The following is a 14,172-nucleotide window of genomic DNA, read 5'->3' as shown; positions in this document are numbered from 1 at the left end:
CCGCAGCGAGAGCAGAGGGCAGCGCAGGGAACAGGGAGAAGGGACGGATCGAGACAGAACAGGTGGAGCGGGACAGCTGGGAGGCAGAGGGTAACGGAAAGGTGAGGACGGGTGACGACGTCTACACTGCCCGGGAGAGAGACGCCAAAGCACCCTCGCTGTTGCACGGGAGTCACGTTGATGTACGAAAATAAAGGATGCTCTGATGCTTTCATTTCTAAAAGGGCTAGAAAGAAATGGAACGGCAGTTACATTGGAGCATGACTCGCAGACGCTGAACTTGTGGGTACCCCTCTCCCCAGCCCGTGATGGACGATCTGGCGGGGGGTGGGGGGGAACACCACCTCCTCCCCGCACTTTGCAAGATCATTTCCCCCAGGGCTTCCAGGCCACCCCGAGCGCTCCAGCCCCACGATGTGCAGAAACAGAACCGTGCAGGGGGAGCTAGAAGACGACGCCGAACCGGCTCCAGGCGCTGGAGAACCGCTTGGCGCCTCGAGCCCACCCCCTTCCAGGATTCAGCACCTCTCTCTCTCTCTCTCTCTACTTACAAAGTTTAGGAGCAGTTTGGAGATTAGTTTCTGTTGTTTGTGGCTGAGTTGCTGACTTGGGTGTTCTCACCTCGGGGTTCCGTGTGGGGAAGGGGAAGGATGGCGCAGTGGATGGCAGGAAAGAAAAAGCAAAAATACGATTCTTCGGGGTTGGTCCCACGGAGGGTTCAGAGGACACGACAGCATTGTCAACTTGCAATGTAACTTGAACCTCAGTTTCAGATTGAGCCCTAGAGACAGGTGGAGTGTACGCCTCAGACGCGACCCACACAGCTGAGGCGGCGGTTGGATCCAGAGAAATAATCGGGTCCTGGCCTAACCCCCCAGGGTCAAGGTGAGTGGGAGAGTCATACTCAAATATCTTGTCCACGAATACCCACTTGAGGCCGGCAATGCAGAGGCAGAGGCTGACTAGACAAGCCAGGATGGGGACAATGCAGATTTTCTCGGAGTTGAGGCAACCTCTCAGGCGCTCGGCTTCCAGGCAGACACAGCAGGGAACCGCCAGGCCCACGAGGCCGGGGCTTCTCCCATCTTCAGTCTGGGTCTCTGGCATGTCTTCTGCTGCCGGAAGCCCGTCAAGAGATGGGTCTGCACTCAGCTGAGTGGAGGGGCTGGAGGACCTCTCAGCAGCTCCCTCGGACATGTCTGGGGAATAAATCTCCATCGGCTCACCTCCAGAAGGCCCGGCCTCTCTCACGGTCCATTACCATGCAGAGCCCCCCCCAACCAAATGATACAGCATCTTACAGGGGGAAATCGATAAGTCTTCCAAGTCCAAGGCCATTATCAAAAGCAAGAGGAGTTCAGGAGGAAGGGAGGAGAAAAAGCCTCTAGCAACTACAGAATAAAAGTATATTGTAATTCGTGACTGCTGTTTCTGGGCCACTTTTGCAGTTCTTTCAGAGGCTTCCCCAAAGCATCCCGGCTGCTCAAGAGGACCGGGGGCCCAAACAGAAACCGAGCTGGTTGTTGGTCAATTAAGTAAACCAATAGCCCAAACTGAAAGGCATGTTTCTCACCTCGAGCATCTGAAGCTGGTGTCTGCTTAGGTGGAGAAAACAACTGTCATGCAGGAGAAGTAAAAGCAAAAGCAGGACCAGCGGCGGCGGCGGAGGCGGCAGCAGCGGCGGCGGCAGGAGAGGCAGCAGTGACAGTAGCAACAGCATCCTGTTGTGTTAACGCGACGGCTGAAAGAGGCTGAATCATTACAGAGCAGCAGGTGCCTGCCCTCGGAGCATCACTGCAAACAGGATCATCACAGAGGGATCCGAAGGGAAGAGTGCGGCCCCGGAGGGGCGGTGACTCCCCTCCCCGCCCTGCCTCCACCCCCACCCCCCAACCACTCCTCTTTGTCCTTCTTGAGCGCTCATTCACTTTCTTCCTCTGCGGCTCTGCCCTGCTTCATAGTCTCTTTCTCCTCCTTTCCCCTCCTCATCCAAAGACGTGTTCTCTCTCTCTCTCTCTCTCTCTCTCTCTCTCTCTCTCTCTCTCTCTCTTTCTCTCTCTCCCTCTCTCTCTTTCCACCCTCCTCCCTCTGTCCGCACTCCAGGGCTGCTGGCTGGTCTGAGTAAAATCAGTATACCCAGCAACGCAGGACTGCCAGTGACTTCCTATTTTATCCAATTAGAAGGAATAAAGGCCATCGAATCAAAGAGAAGCAGGCAGGCACCAGTTAAGCTCAGTCCCCATGGCCCCCACCCCTTTTCTTCCCTTTCTCTTTTTCTCCTACAAAAGCGGCCCCAGTATTCCACCCCCACCTCGCTCGCTTCCAGTCCTGCCGGCTCTCTTTACTTCACCCACTGTTGGGTCAGAAAAAGCCAGCGATCGATGCTAGCAATCTAACAAAGCTGGGATGGGGCGGGGGATGTAGGTGGGACCTTCTGGGTTGGACCTGAGGCTTGGCAAAGTCTGATATCTGATTCCTCCCTAGAGAGGTAAGCTTTTCAACAGCAATTTCTTCTAGCCTGCCGCTGAGAGATAGCATTCCTTCCCCTGCCCTCTAATAAGTTTTGTTCACCAAGAGGACTGTTATTACCTGATTTTCAACCAACAGTTAGGACATTTTTTTCGAACCATGGACAGCTCTGCCTTCAGCCCTGTTCAAGATGATTGTGCAAGACTTTGCAATACCCAGGGTGGAGTGCGGAGCCTCTGACAGAGAAGGGGCATTTTGGGAGGGGAGAGGTGTTCATGTATCCCCACTCTGGTACCATTTAAATTTCCATTTCCTCTTCTCACCCACAGCAGTCCTAGACTAATGCCAAGCTAATAAGAAACACTGGTAAACAGCGCTATGAAGGGAGCAAAAGGCTACCGCTTCATTTTGAAATTTGCCTTCATTGTGACTCCACACTGCAGAGGTTTGAATTCCCTGGGCGCTGTAATATATACCACATGTCCTCAGCTAGAACCACACTGCAAGTATTAAGAAGAGTTTTCCATAAGAGTATGCTTTTTGGGTTAGGTTTCAGTAGCTTTACCTTACAGTTTCAATGCAGATTTTTCCCTCCTTTTAAAACAGCAGCCATTAAAAGACTGGAAGAAATGTGGTCTTTAATAGGGAGCACAAGATTCCCTGAACCGCCCCCCCCCCCATTCTTGCACGTCAGCGCATATTATATGCATCTGAACCTTTAATCCATGCTTTACTGTGACTGCACACCCAAATGGTTTCCGAGGAACCATTTTGCTCACCCATGTCAATAGGAGTCTTAAAAACTCTCTCTAAACCTATACTACACAACCATCATGAGTCCCAGAAGCAATAAATTTAGAGCTCAAGTCCTGAGAAATTCTGCTTTAAGCACATTATATTTTGTATAGCACAATCTCCACTGCTCTGCAATATTTTTTAGCTTTAAATGGGCTCCAATAAGAATCAGCTTGCAATAAGAATATTATAATTTCTTTCAAAATGAAATTGGTCCATAATTATAAATGACTTAAAGGACATTAAATCTCAAAATGTGTTTGCAGTAACAACAGCTACAAAAGCCAGAACCAATGTGCCTAATTGTAGTTATGACTGTGACAAGCTTATGGGCAAAATGACTTATCCTCTCCATAACCTGCACTTATATAACAATAACCAATTGGTTATTGGTTATCTTTTAAAATAAGATCCTGTGTCCACTTTCTAGCTTTAACTATTTTATTTTTCTTAATTTATTTATTTAGTTATTTATTTATTTATTTTGTGGTGGGGGAGAGCAAAGGGAAGAGAGAGAGACTCACAAGTAGGCTCTGCACTCAGCAGGGAATCAGATGTGGGGCTGGATCTCATGACCCTGAGATCATGACCTGAGTGGAAACCAAGAGTCAAACCCTCAACTGACTGAGCCACCCAAGAGCCCCACTAGTTAACTGCTTTTAAAGTAATGAGTTTTCTTAAAGATTCTAACAATGGACACGGAATTTCGTATCAGAGAAGCATTTATAGTAATCAGACTGAGAGGTATTAACATCTTAAAAAATATTCAAATCAATATAGACAAAGTCAATGTGTATGCTAAATTAGAGTACTTTATAATCCCTTTTAACAGATCACCCAGTTTAAATACATGGTACCTAACTCCTTACTTCTGTCCCAAACCAACATTACACTCAATAAATTGGCATTTCATGCGCAGCCAATCATTTAAGTTTCAAAAATCAAAATGGGGTTCAGGCAGACCAAGTCAGGCAGGTAAGAGAAGTTACCAAAAACAGTAACTCACAGTTAAGAAAAGTGGTCTTCAGCTTGTACCAACAACTGCTCACCTCACCTTAATCACTGAGAGCAAACAGAGTCTACAAATTATTGGGCTCTGCTCTAGTTGTCATCCTAAAGACACCCAGCACTTAGAAAGGAAAACAACATACCCTACAAAGGCTAGGACAAAACAGCAGAAAAAAATCTTGCAGACTGCCACAGCAGCTCTTTCCCCTGGGCTACACACATGGGACAATGGGATGTGTATGTGTCCTTCTGGAGAGGTATTCCAAGAGCCCCATGGCACCTTGAAGCTAAGATCAGCTTGCAGAAAGCCAGCATCCTGTAAAGTCACTTCCCACCATTCATCAGAAGGTGAATGTAATTGAGGAAAGGGAGTACAGAAGATAAAGGAGGAAAAAAACCAAAAAGAATTCTTCATTGAGACTTGAGATGAGGAGCAGAAGGTTGCCTTCATCCCTTAATCAAATCCCCTATAGCAATACAGAAGTGAGGAAGGATGGTGTGAATTGGTGAAGGATCAGAATTTCCTTTGGATGAAACGCGCCTATTTGGAGGAAGAACTGCAAAGATATACCACTTTAACCCTTCAGGTTCCATCCTCGTAAAGCCCAAGAACACCCATATTTCTATGTCCCCTTAAAAAATAAACACGAGACATGTTTTTCCTATCTTTCTAAAACCACACTGCCACCTCGTTCATCGAAGCTATATTATGGAGCTCCACCTTTGTGCCAGGTGCTCCGCTAGGTTGTTAATATATTATTTCTTATCTTCGCCAATCCTGTACAGTACATATTATCTTCAAGATAAAGAAACAGACTCAAGCAGCTTAAGTAACTTAGCCATGGACACAAAGCTATTAAGTGATAGGGCCAAGATTTGAACAAAAGTCTGACTCATGCTGTTTCTGCTGAAAAAGACTGCTTTTATTTTTAATCACAATAATGCATCTGATCATTTATTGCTTACCTATCACTTCAATGGAGAAAAAGTGAACCAGAAAGTGTAGCAATGAAAAAAGGCTTAGTACCTTAATATAGTTTGCAAACAAACTTAAAGGTGCCTCGTTTCCAAAATAAGAGTTTTCTAAAATTTTGCCTAGTGACATCCAAGTTATAAGGATTAAGCATACGCTATTTACATGTTACCTATTTATAATAGAAACTAAATGAGCTCTTCCAGTTTCAGTTCCAGCATCTTCTCTGGAGAGCTCTTTCAGTTGTGTACATTTGTGAAACAAATTGCCCCAAAATAGCTTAAAACAACAACCGTTGTATTCTGTCTCATGAGTCTGTGGGCTGACTGGGCTCAGCAGAGTGGTTCTTCTGCTCCACTTGATGGCAGCTGGGTCTGCAATCATCTGGGGTATAAGTAGGCTGGAAACTGAAGATGGCACTCATGTGACCAGCAGCTGATGCCAGCTGGGAGCTCAGCAGGGACTGTCAGAGAGTATGGCCTCTCCCTGTGGCTTGGGCTTCTCACAGCATGGTAGCTGCAGTCTGAGAAGAAGCCTCTCAAGGAGGAGGAAGCACAAGCTGCCAGTGCTCCTGCAGACTGAATCTAGAGGCTTCATGGGTTATTTCCATTGCCTCCTACTGGGGAAGCAGGATGGGGTGGGGGTGGGGAAGTAAGTCTTGAAAGGATAGTGACAAAGAATTTGCAGCTATAATTAATCCATCACACAAGGTAAGGAAGTAAATGTTATTAATAAGTCGACCTGGGACAAGAGGAGACAAGGTAATGTAGAATGGGATTTGGCAGATTCTAAAAAAATCAAAATATACCTGTATTTCTGATCCACTTTCAAAATATTCCAGCTGCCTTCTAAGCCAGCTTCAATGAAGAAAAAAAAATCCTATCATATCATCAAATATACTCAAATTCCTCTGCTACTTCAATTCAAGCCCAGCTATTGGGTTCAACATTTATTTTATTTTATTTTTTTAAATTTTATTATCAGAACTATTAAGCACAGCTCTGGCAGATTAAAGAGGATAGTAAATGCCAGTTTGCTTTTAACCATATTACCTGAACTTCTTTTTTTTTATATTTTCTTCCCCTGAATTTTGGCTCTTTTGCTCCATAAATGTTTATCTCTGAAAAAGCTTACCCTTGCTCCTAAATTTGATGGCTAAAAACACAGAATTTACTTTGTGGTGTCTAGTACCACGATGATCAGGATAACTTTTTTTTTTTTAAGATGTATTTATTTATTAGAGACAGAGAGTATGTGTGTACATGTGTGAGAGAGCACAAGCTGGGAGAGGGGATGGGGGAGAGAATCCCACCAGACTCTGCAGAGCACGGAGCCTGGATGTGGGCTCCATCTTGTGACCCAGGAGATCATGATCTGAACCAAATCAAACAGATGCCCAATGGACTGAGCCACCAGGAGCCCCTGGGATAATTTCATTTCTAAATTATAGTCATTGGAGATGACTATGGATAAAATGTAATGATTTATGTATTTGCCAATGAATTATAAAATCACAGTTTTCTTAAGAAAGATTCATGTTCTAAATGTAACCTTAAAAACTTTCTGCTTCCTATGGAGACGACAAGTACTCAAATGAACAGTAGCCTCTTGCCACTAATTTGAAAGTCATTCTGTAGGTGGCCGCAACACTTCCATGGAGCCCTTCCATATTTCCAAGGCGTGACCCAGCATTTTCTTAACTGTACCATTACTGGGGCACATCTTCACAGTTTGTGCTATTATTTAATTATGCCATGTATATAGGACTGAAGAACACAATTTCTTTGAAGGCCAGGTCTATCACTATCTGGCTGTCCCAAGCCTAGAGCTGTGTTATCCATCCAGTACATACATTTTGTTTGGTTTTATTCTTTAAAAAAAAAACAAAAACAAAAACAGATTTTATATTATTTACTCATGAGAGACACAGAGAGAGAGAGAGAGGCAGAGACATAGGCAGAAGGAGAAGCAGGCTCCCTTTGTAGAGCCTGATGCAGGACTCGATCCCCAAACCCCAGGATCACAACCTGAGCCAAAGGTAGATGCTCAACCACTGAGCCACCCGGGTGCCCCAGTTTGGTTTTATTTTTCATTGAAATTGAATTATACAGATTATGGTATTTCTGATAAATGGGCAAACTTTTTTCATATCCATCTAATTATTCAAAATACCCTTATATTCTTGTTCATTTTTTCAAATCTTTTAGTGTTCAGTTCAGACACATCCTTATCAAACTTTTCTGATTGTTCCTATATATATACCTTTTGTGAACTTATCTTATGCTAGTGAAACTCTGTTAGCACACCTATGCTTCACTTTTCACCACCAAAGATCCTTTCAGTGGATGGAAAGTTGGGAATAAACCAAAATTTACCTGTTGTTCCTGTAATTCTTCTCTCTTCAACTAAACAGAAAAAGTTCTCTGAGGGCAAACCAAATCCATGTACTATTTGATGCTCTTCTACATTATTCATAAGGCTAAATGGGTGATATGAAACTCATTTTACCTTACTGGGCAGGTATCTTCCCCCCACTTTGAAGGCGAGTAAAGATTCTGATTATACTTTATCCTTAACCAGTGAAAATGTTCTCAGAGAAGACAGTCTGACTTAATTTTAAGAATTATTTTGTGAAATGCTTATACCAAACATTTGGTATTGACTGTGGGCCTGTGTTCTCATTTTATAACAAGATGATCAATTCACTCCAGGACATTTTGTTCTTTATGAATTTAGATCCTCTGTTACTCAAAATACAGTATATGACCTGAAAGATGAGGATGTGAGAATTTTATATAGAAAGATATCTTTAGTAAATGGGATAATTACAGTAAGTTTTCTTTACTTTGAGAGAGCCTATTAATTTCTCACTCCCTGTAGGTAAAATTATTAGTTAAATGCAAACAGAGTTTATTTTATTTTAGATTTTATAGGTCACTTTTCTTCTAAAATTACACTGGACGTGTTCTGGAAGTAGCTGGAGATGGTTGCACAATATTGTGATAAATACCAGTGACCTGCTTACATTAAACTGTTTGATTTTAGGTTATGTGAATTCTAACTCAGTAACACATAAAATGACTCTTGGACACTCATCATGGTTTCAGCTTCTCCAACATTCAATTTTAAAAGGCAAATATGTCCTACCTGACCAGTTTTACTAGTGGACTGCACTAAAATAATGAGCCTTTGGTGTATGCTTAGGCTGCCCTTTCTTCTATAAAATCTCAGTAGGTCACATGGTATTAAATCTCTGACAGTTATTAATTAACTACGAACTCTGAATTAATGTTGATGATGCAACACTGAATCCAAAGGAACTCAGAAGCACAAATAAAGATATAATAAATTGATGTGTCATTGAGCGTTTCAATTCAAAAGACATTTTATGAGAAAATGAGCAAAGGCTTATAACTCTATCTCATTTTATATATTTCAAATATTATTTCTCATTGTTCAACTCCATCCCATTCCCCTATTTAGAATATACTAGAAATATGAGCAAAGGATGGGGGAGAAAGTGGCAGTGAGTCTAAATTATCTGTATTTTCTACGCAGTGTGCTTTGTTATGAGATGTGTGATAAACTCACTACCTGAATGTAAATTCCATAAGGGCAAGCACTTGTATCTGTTTTCATCACTATATCCCTTCTGCCTAGAACATGCCTGGCACACAGAACGCATTTAGCGTTGTTGAATAAATGCATCGATATGGAAACTCTAGTAAAGAGAGATGAATTAACTGTGGGAAAACATCTTAAAGGCATGGGTACTCCAGATTGTAAGAGTTGTATTTGTGTCAATAAAAGCAAATAATGTTAAATTACTGTGTGTGTATATGTGAAAGAGAAAGAAAATTATCCTTACAGTGACTACTCTGATGTTATATATATGGGTAGCCAATTATAATGTTTACTAGAGTAATATATGTTGGATTAGTTATCTTGATATCTTTGCTTGTTTCATTAATATTCACTGCTTTAAGGTAAGATCACATCACAGAGACAATGGCTAAGAGAATTTTTGTTTGTTTTATCCTCAGGTCTTATGGCAAATGTAACAAAAATGTAAGGGATAATCTGTACTTTTAAACGCATGTACATATATTATGTTATTAAAAAAATAAAGACTATATACTTGGTTGCAGCAAGAGAAATTAAACATTAGGAAGAAATATCTCTGATAATCAATGCCCGTTTAATACAAAGTCAGTAAAGTTTCAAATATGGAAGTAATTAAACTTGATTTATACTTAGGCACAAGCTATTTCAGTTTCTTGTCAGCTGACTCTATTAACTAATCCCCAAATCAATCCAGAAATGCAGTGTATTGCACAAAACATCACTTTACAAATGCTCTGGAATTTGTTACTTTGATTTTTTCAATCTTCTGCTTCAGACAGAACTTGTTGAACATGAGATGGTCCACATATGAAGGCAGTTATGAATTACTTATAAGAGAGTACCATGTACTCAAGAGACTCTGAAACATCATATAAAGCCTTATATAAAATAAACCTTCACAACTTACCTATAATCAAGGAAGTTTGGGGAAGGGAATTATCTGAAGGGTCCTACTTTTAAATACAGCCCAAGTTTGTAATTTTGAGAAGAGTTCATCCAGAGGAAATATCACACAGTATACATTTTCCTTAGAGTCTACATAATTCTCTCTCCTTGTTACTGATCAAAATGAAAATACAAAGTTGCATCAAAAGGAAAAAAGGGAGGAATATATGCAGTTTCCAGAACTGATTTGGCATTCCCAGTGAGCCACCTAACTGGCAATACTGTTGTAAAGTCATAAGCCTTATAATGCTCATAGAAGCAGAAGTATCTTATTTAAAATCAAATGCCAGCCTCATATTTTTCTGCTGCTTCTCAGTCCAAGAGGTGGACACTTTTTCTGCATTGTTACAATTTTTATTACCTAAAAATACGAATTTAACAGTCATAAGATAAGAGTATCTTGTCATTTCCTCTCCAATTCAAAATCTTCTATCATAAATCACACAATGCGTTGCTAGGCTCAGATTTGTTTAAGAATGCTTGTTTCTTTTCTATTTCAGAAATTATATGGTGAGTAAGTATTTAGGCTTCATGCAAAGATAAACTGTTATCTCAAGAATAATTAGATCTAAAATTTTCATTTTCACTGAATGTTGAAGCTGAGGTAGGACTTGCCCACGAATTTTATTTTATACAAGAAGACCAAAGGTCCCAGGAGGTAAAAATAATCTTCCTGGAGTCACACTAAAATTAATTAATTTCAGTGTCAAGACTACAATTCAGGTTTAATGCTCTTCTCCTTTCAACTCATTTCTACGTACTGCCAATGTAAATACAAAGGAACAGTAGAATGGATGGTTTAGGATGTTCTCTCACTACTGCCATGGATTATCCCTACAGAAATATCTCACTTTCAGCTTTTCACTGTGATTGCTTCTTCTTGAAAGTTAACTCTGTTTAATACTCCTATGACCACTTTTGGTCACAACTCTCCTGATTATTTAGTTCCTCTTCCTGGAAGTTAGTCAGAGACCAATATTCATTTTTGGACGCATTTATTAAACCTCATTGAATTGCACAAAGGGGACACACAGAACTATGCTGTGGAGCCCAACTGCTTTCACTGAGGATAGGTCTGAGATAAGAAATTAGTTTAACAATGGAAACATGATAATGAGCTTTATGCTTTAGAAAGAAGGTACAGAATAGAGACTCTAGTGGACGGAAGGGAGCTTATATTAAGGGAGGAAAGAAGACTCCCATGTCAAAATAGGGATCAGCCTAATTAATATTATTGCAATGGCTCAAAAACATGTAATACCAAGATGGCCAATTTCTGAGAACTGGTGAGGCAAGGTTATGGCCTCTTTTAATTTGGAGAGTCAGAAGAGTGGCACAGGGAAGGAGTGATTATCTGGAACAGAAGAAAGAAGGCTATTGCTAATGGAGTTAAATTCTGAAATCTGATGCCTAGAAAATCCCAGGTCCAAATATGATGACTCATGCCAAAGAAACCTATATTCTGTTTGTTGGCATAATCTGCCACTTGAATATTCTTTTAAAGATTGTAATAAAACACATTTATCAGGCATAGTGGGATAGGTGGGAGTAAAATGCACTCATGTATGCAACTTACTTGAAAGGGCATCTAAAATAAGAGTAAAATGAGCATCTGATAAAGCAAATATTACTTGTAAAATCTAGACAATGGGCATAAGACTTTTACAATGCACTCAACTTTTCTGCAGTTTTGAAAATTCTGTAATAAAATGCTGGAAAAAATTTTTGAAGATTTTTTTTCATGGCTATTTTTGGCCATCTCATATGACAGAGAACCCATCTTAATATACTATAAATGAGTTTTATTATAAAAACTCCACCACCTATGCCAAACAAACAAAATAACCAACTCCACATTCATTAACCTGCATTTGTGTACTTCCCTTCCTCCACTGCATGTACCCTTCCCTGCCCTCCTTCCCTTATCACTCTTACTTTGAGGGACTGATTCTTAAAATGAATTTCAACATTATATCAAAAATAAAAGATTCATATAATTTTAACTACTATCTAATGGCGACAAAGTACCTTTATATAAACAAATCATTAGTTGCTGCAGAAAATCTAAGAGCTTTTCCTGACCCTTCCCCCATACCATTTATTTACTGAGAAAGGATTTTTCTTAATGCTGCCCTTCAGTCCCTGGGGAATTAGAACATCTATGAATAATGTGAAGAGGGAAACTGTAAAGTTCACTTTACTGACAATCAGAAAGGTTAGACAGTAAGCTTCATTTTGTTGGAAAAATAGAAATGGAGTCCTTTAATTGTTGATGACATTTGCATCCTGAACATATCTTTTTCCAGTGGTCAAATGGCCAGGGGATACTGTAAGGCCAAAGACTCTGATGTGGAGGTTAAGCTTCTCCACTGCTGTATTTCCCACCCAGTTATGCATACAGATATTTTATAAAACTGTTAAATATTTATGATGCAGTACAAAGCCCCTCTAAAAGCATCTGTATTTAACTAAATCATGTCACTGACAGCAAGACGCATGCAGAGTCATTTCACCTAGCAGGAAAGTACTTCTTTTACATATCACTGCCATGCAGAGTTTCAACCATATGCTGTTTCTACCCCCACATACCACCCGTAAGAAGGAAAAGGCTTTTAAAGAGGCTTCTCAAATGAAACATAAATCTTCTGAAGTGTTTTTCAAAAATTCTTCCCTGAGGCTCTGCTATGGCCTGTCACTGAGAGGTGAAACAAATAACCCATCCTCAGGTTGAGTCTCCTTCATCCCAGGTTAAATACTTGGATTTAACCCAATCTTTACCTCTGTCATGTCCTTCCAAATGTTTATCACTGTAGTCTACCACTGTCTGTATTAAAGACATCGAAAAAGTTAAATACCAAAGGATATCCAAAAGGTATCCATGTACAACTGGATCCCTCCCATTCTTCCCTTTCATCCACAAAAAGAATCCAAGGAAAAAAGTTTTTGATGAGTATATCAGAAGTTAAACTATTGGTAATCATTCACAGACTTAAAACCAAAGAATCTATTGAGATAAATACTACTATTTAAACCGTTTTCTAAGATACTTAAGCTTTTGGTGATGCAAATGAACAGCAGAGAGAAACTGCTGGATTAAAAAAAAAAAAAAGTGCAATGAGAAGGTAAGACATTTTTAGGCATCTCCAAGCTCAGAGCTAGCTGTACTCCTGGAGACAGGAGGTTTAAAATAACCTATGGCTGAGGGGGAAAAAAAAGCATTCAATGGGTACAAAAAAATTATTTTAGTGAACTGTATGCTGTCAAAAACTCAGAACTAAATGCTTGAGTTGTCCAACTCAAAATGAAATGATATTACTGTAATTCAGCCAACATACAGCAACTGATTAGGAAATTTGCTGTTCAGCATTTAAACTAACTTCATTTCACAGGCTGGAAGGTAAAAATGGAAAACCTCAGGATGACCTGCTTTTCAAAAGCAGTAGATTTCAGATTTTGAGGTCGCTGTGTTATATATGATCAAAAATAGCTACCATTTCTAAAGACCAAAGATGTATGTTAATTCATCTTGCTATCTATCTGTCCATCCATCCAAAAAATGTTCACTAAGTGGGTGGTCATGTCCCAGGCGTTAAACTGGGGTTTATAGATGTGGTGGCAGGAAGGGAAAAGACATTCTAGCCTACAGTATCTCTTTTCTCTGCAGTAGAAAGTCGGTTTATCTGCTAAGAGTGAAGGCATGATTCGAATTTTGAGAACAGTAAGGTCTAAGTGTCCTTGGAAAATAGAAGAGACAATTGACTATAAAAAACAGGCAGGGCAAGCATCCTGGCAAGTAATATATATATACCAGACCTTCCTTATTTATCATCCTCACTCACTATCAGGAACCTTACTTCTCCTCTTGAGAATTATATTTTGCAAGTGCACAAATGGAAGAACACGTAAACAAAAAGGTCATGGATAACAGAGGAAATAACTTCTGATGAGCCCCCCTGTTCTTGGACCTAAACAAGTAGGGGGAGGGAAGAAGAATAGAAGAGAACAAGCATATGATAATGACATGGATTGACTCCTCAGATTAGGGCACTTTTTTCCAACAACAGAATTTAATATGCAACTCTAGGTGGCCCACTTAATCATGCTGCGTGTCGCTGAACTCTGGCCATGATGAAACCGACCCACTTAAATGACGTCAGTAAGTACCTGAGTCATAAACTTTAACATACTGAACAATGTGATGCCTCTCTGTTGTATATTTCTTCCACTATGAACAGGATCACTGAGGGAAGAAGACATGCCATAAACCCAGAGTTTTAGCAGGAAAATTTAGTTTCTCTCTTTCTATTGTTTTTTAAAAGAAATGAAATCAGGATCTGAAAACACTGTGCAGGGGTGCC

The 14,172-nt window shown here is 40.4% G+C and overlaps 1 protein-coding gene across 7 annotated transcripts in view; it reads right to left on the bottom strand.

Annotated features, from left to right (window-relative positions):
• The window catches only part of NRG1 (neuregulin 1), a 1,076,683-nt gene that overhangs the window by 115,891 nt on the left and 946,620 nt on the right, over positions 1 to 14,172 (bottom strand). For 2 of the 7 annotated variants that reach the window (XM_041753503.1, XM_041753502.1), the window contains exon 1: positions 552 to 3,143. The exons of 3 other annotated variants lie outside the window; for them this stretch is intronic. In XM_041753503.1, the coding sequence (XP_041609437.1) occupies positions 552 to 1,218 (667 nt within the window). In that variant the 5' untranslated portion in view covers positions 1,219 to 3,143. Of the gene's footprint in view, positions 1 to 551; positions 7,096 to 14,172 lie in introns of those variants that run through there. 2 more of the 7 variants (XM_041753505.1, XM_041753507.1) reach the window with 2 other exon arrangements.

Source organism: Vulpes lagopus, chromosome 4 (genome assembly GCF_018345385.1).
Source record: "Vulpes lagopus strain Blue_001 chromosome 4, ASM1834538v1, whole genome shotgun sequence".
NCBI lineage: Eukaryota > Metazoa > Chordata > Mammalia > Carnivora > Canidae > Vulpes > Vulpes lagopus.
Note: the sequence above shows the minus strand (reverse complement) of the source record. Positions and strands in the feature narration are given on the sequence as shown.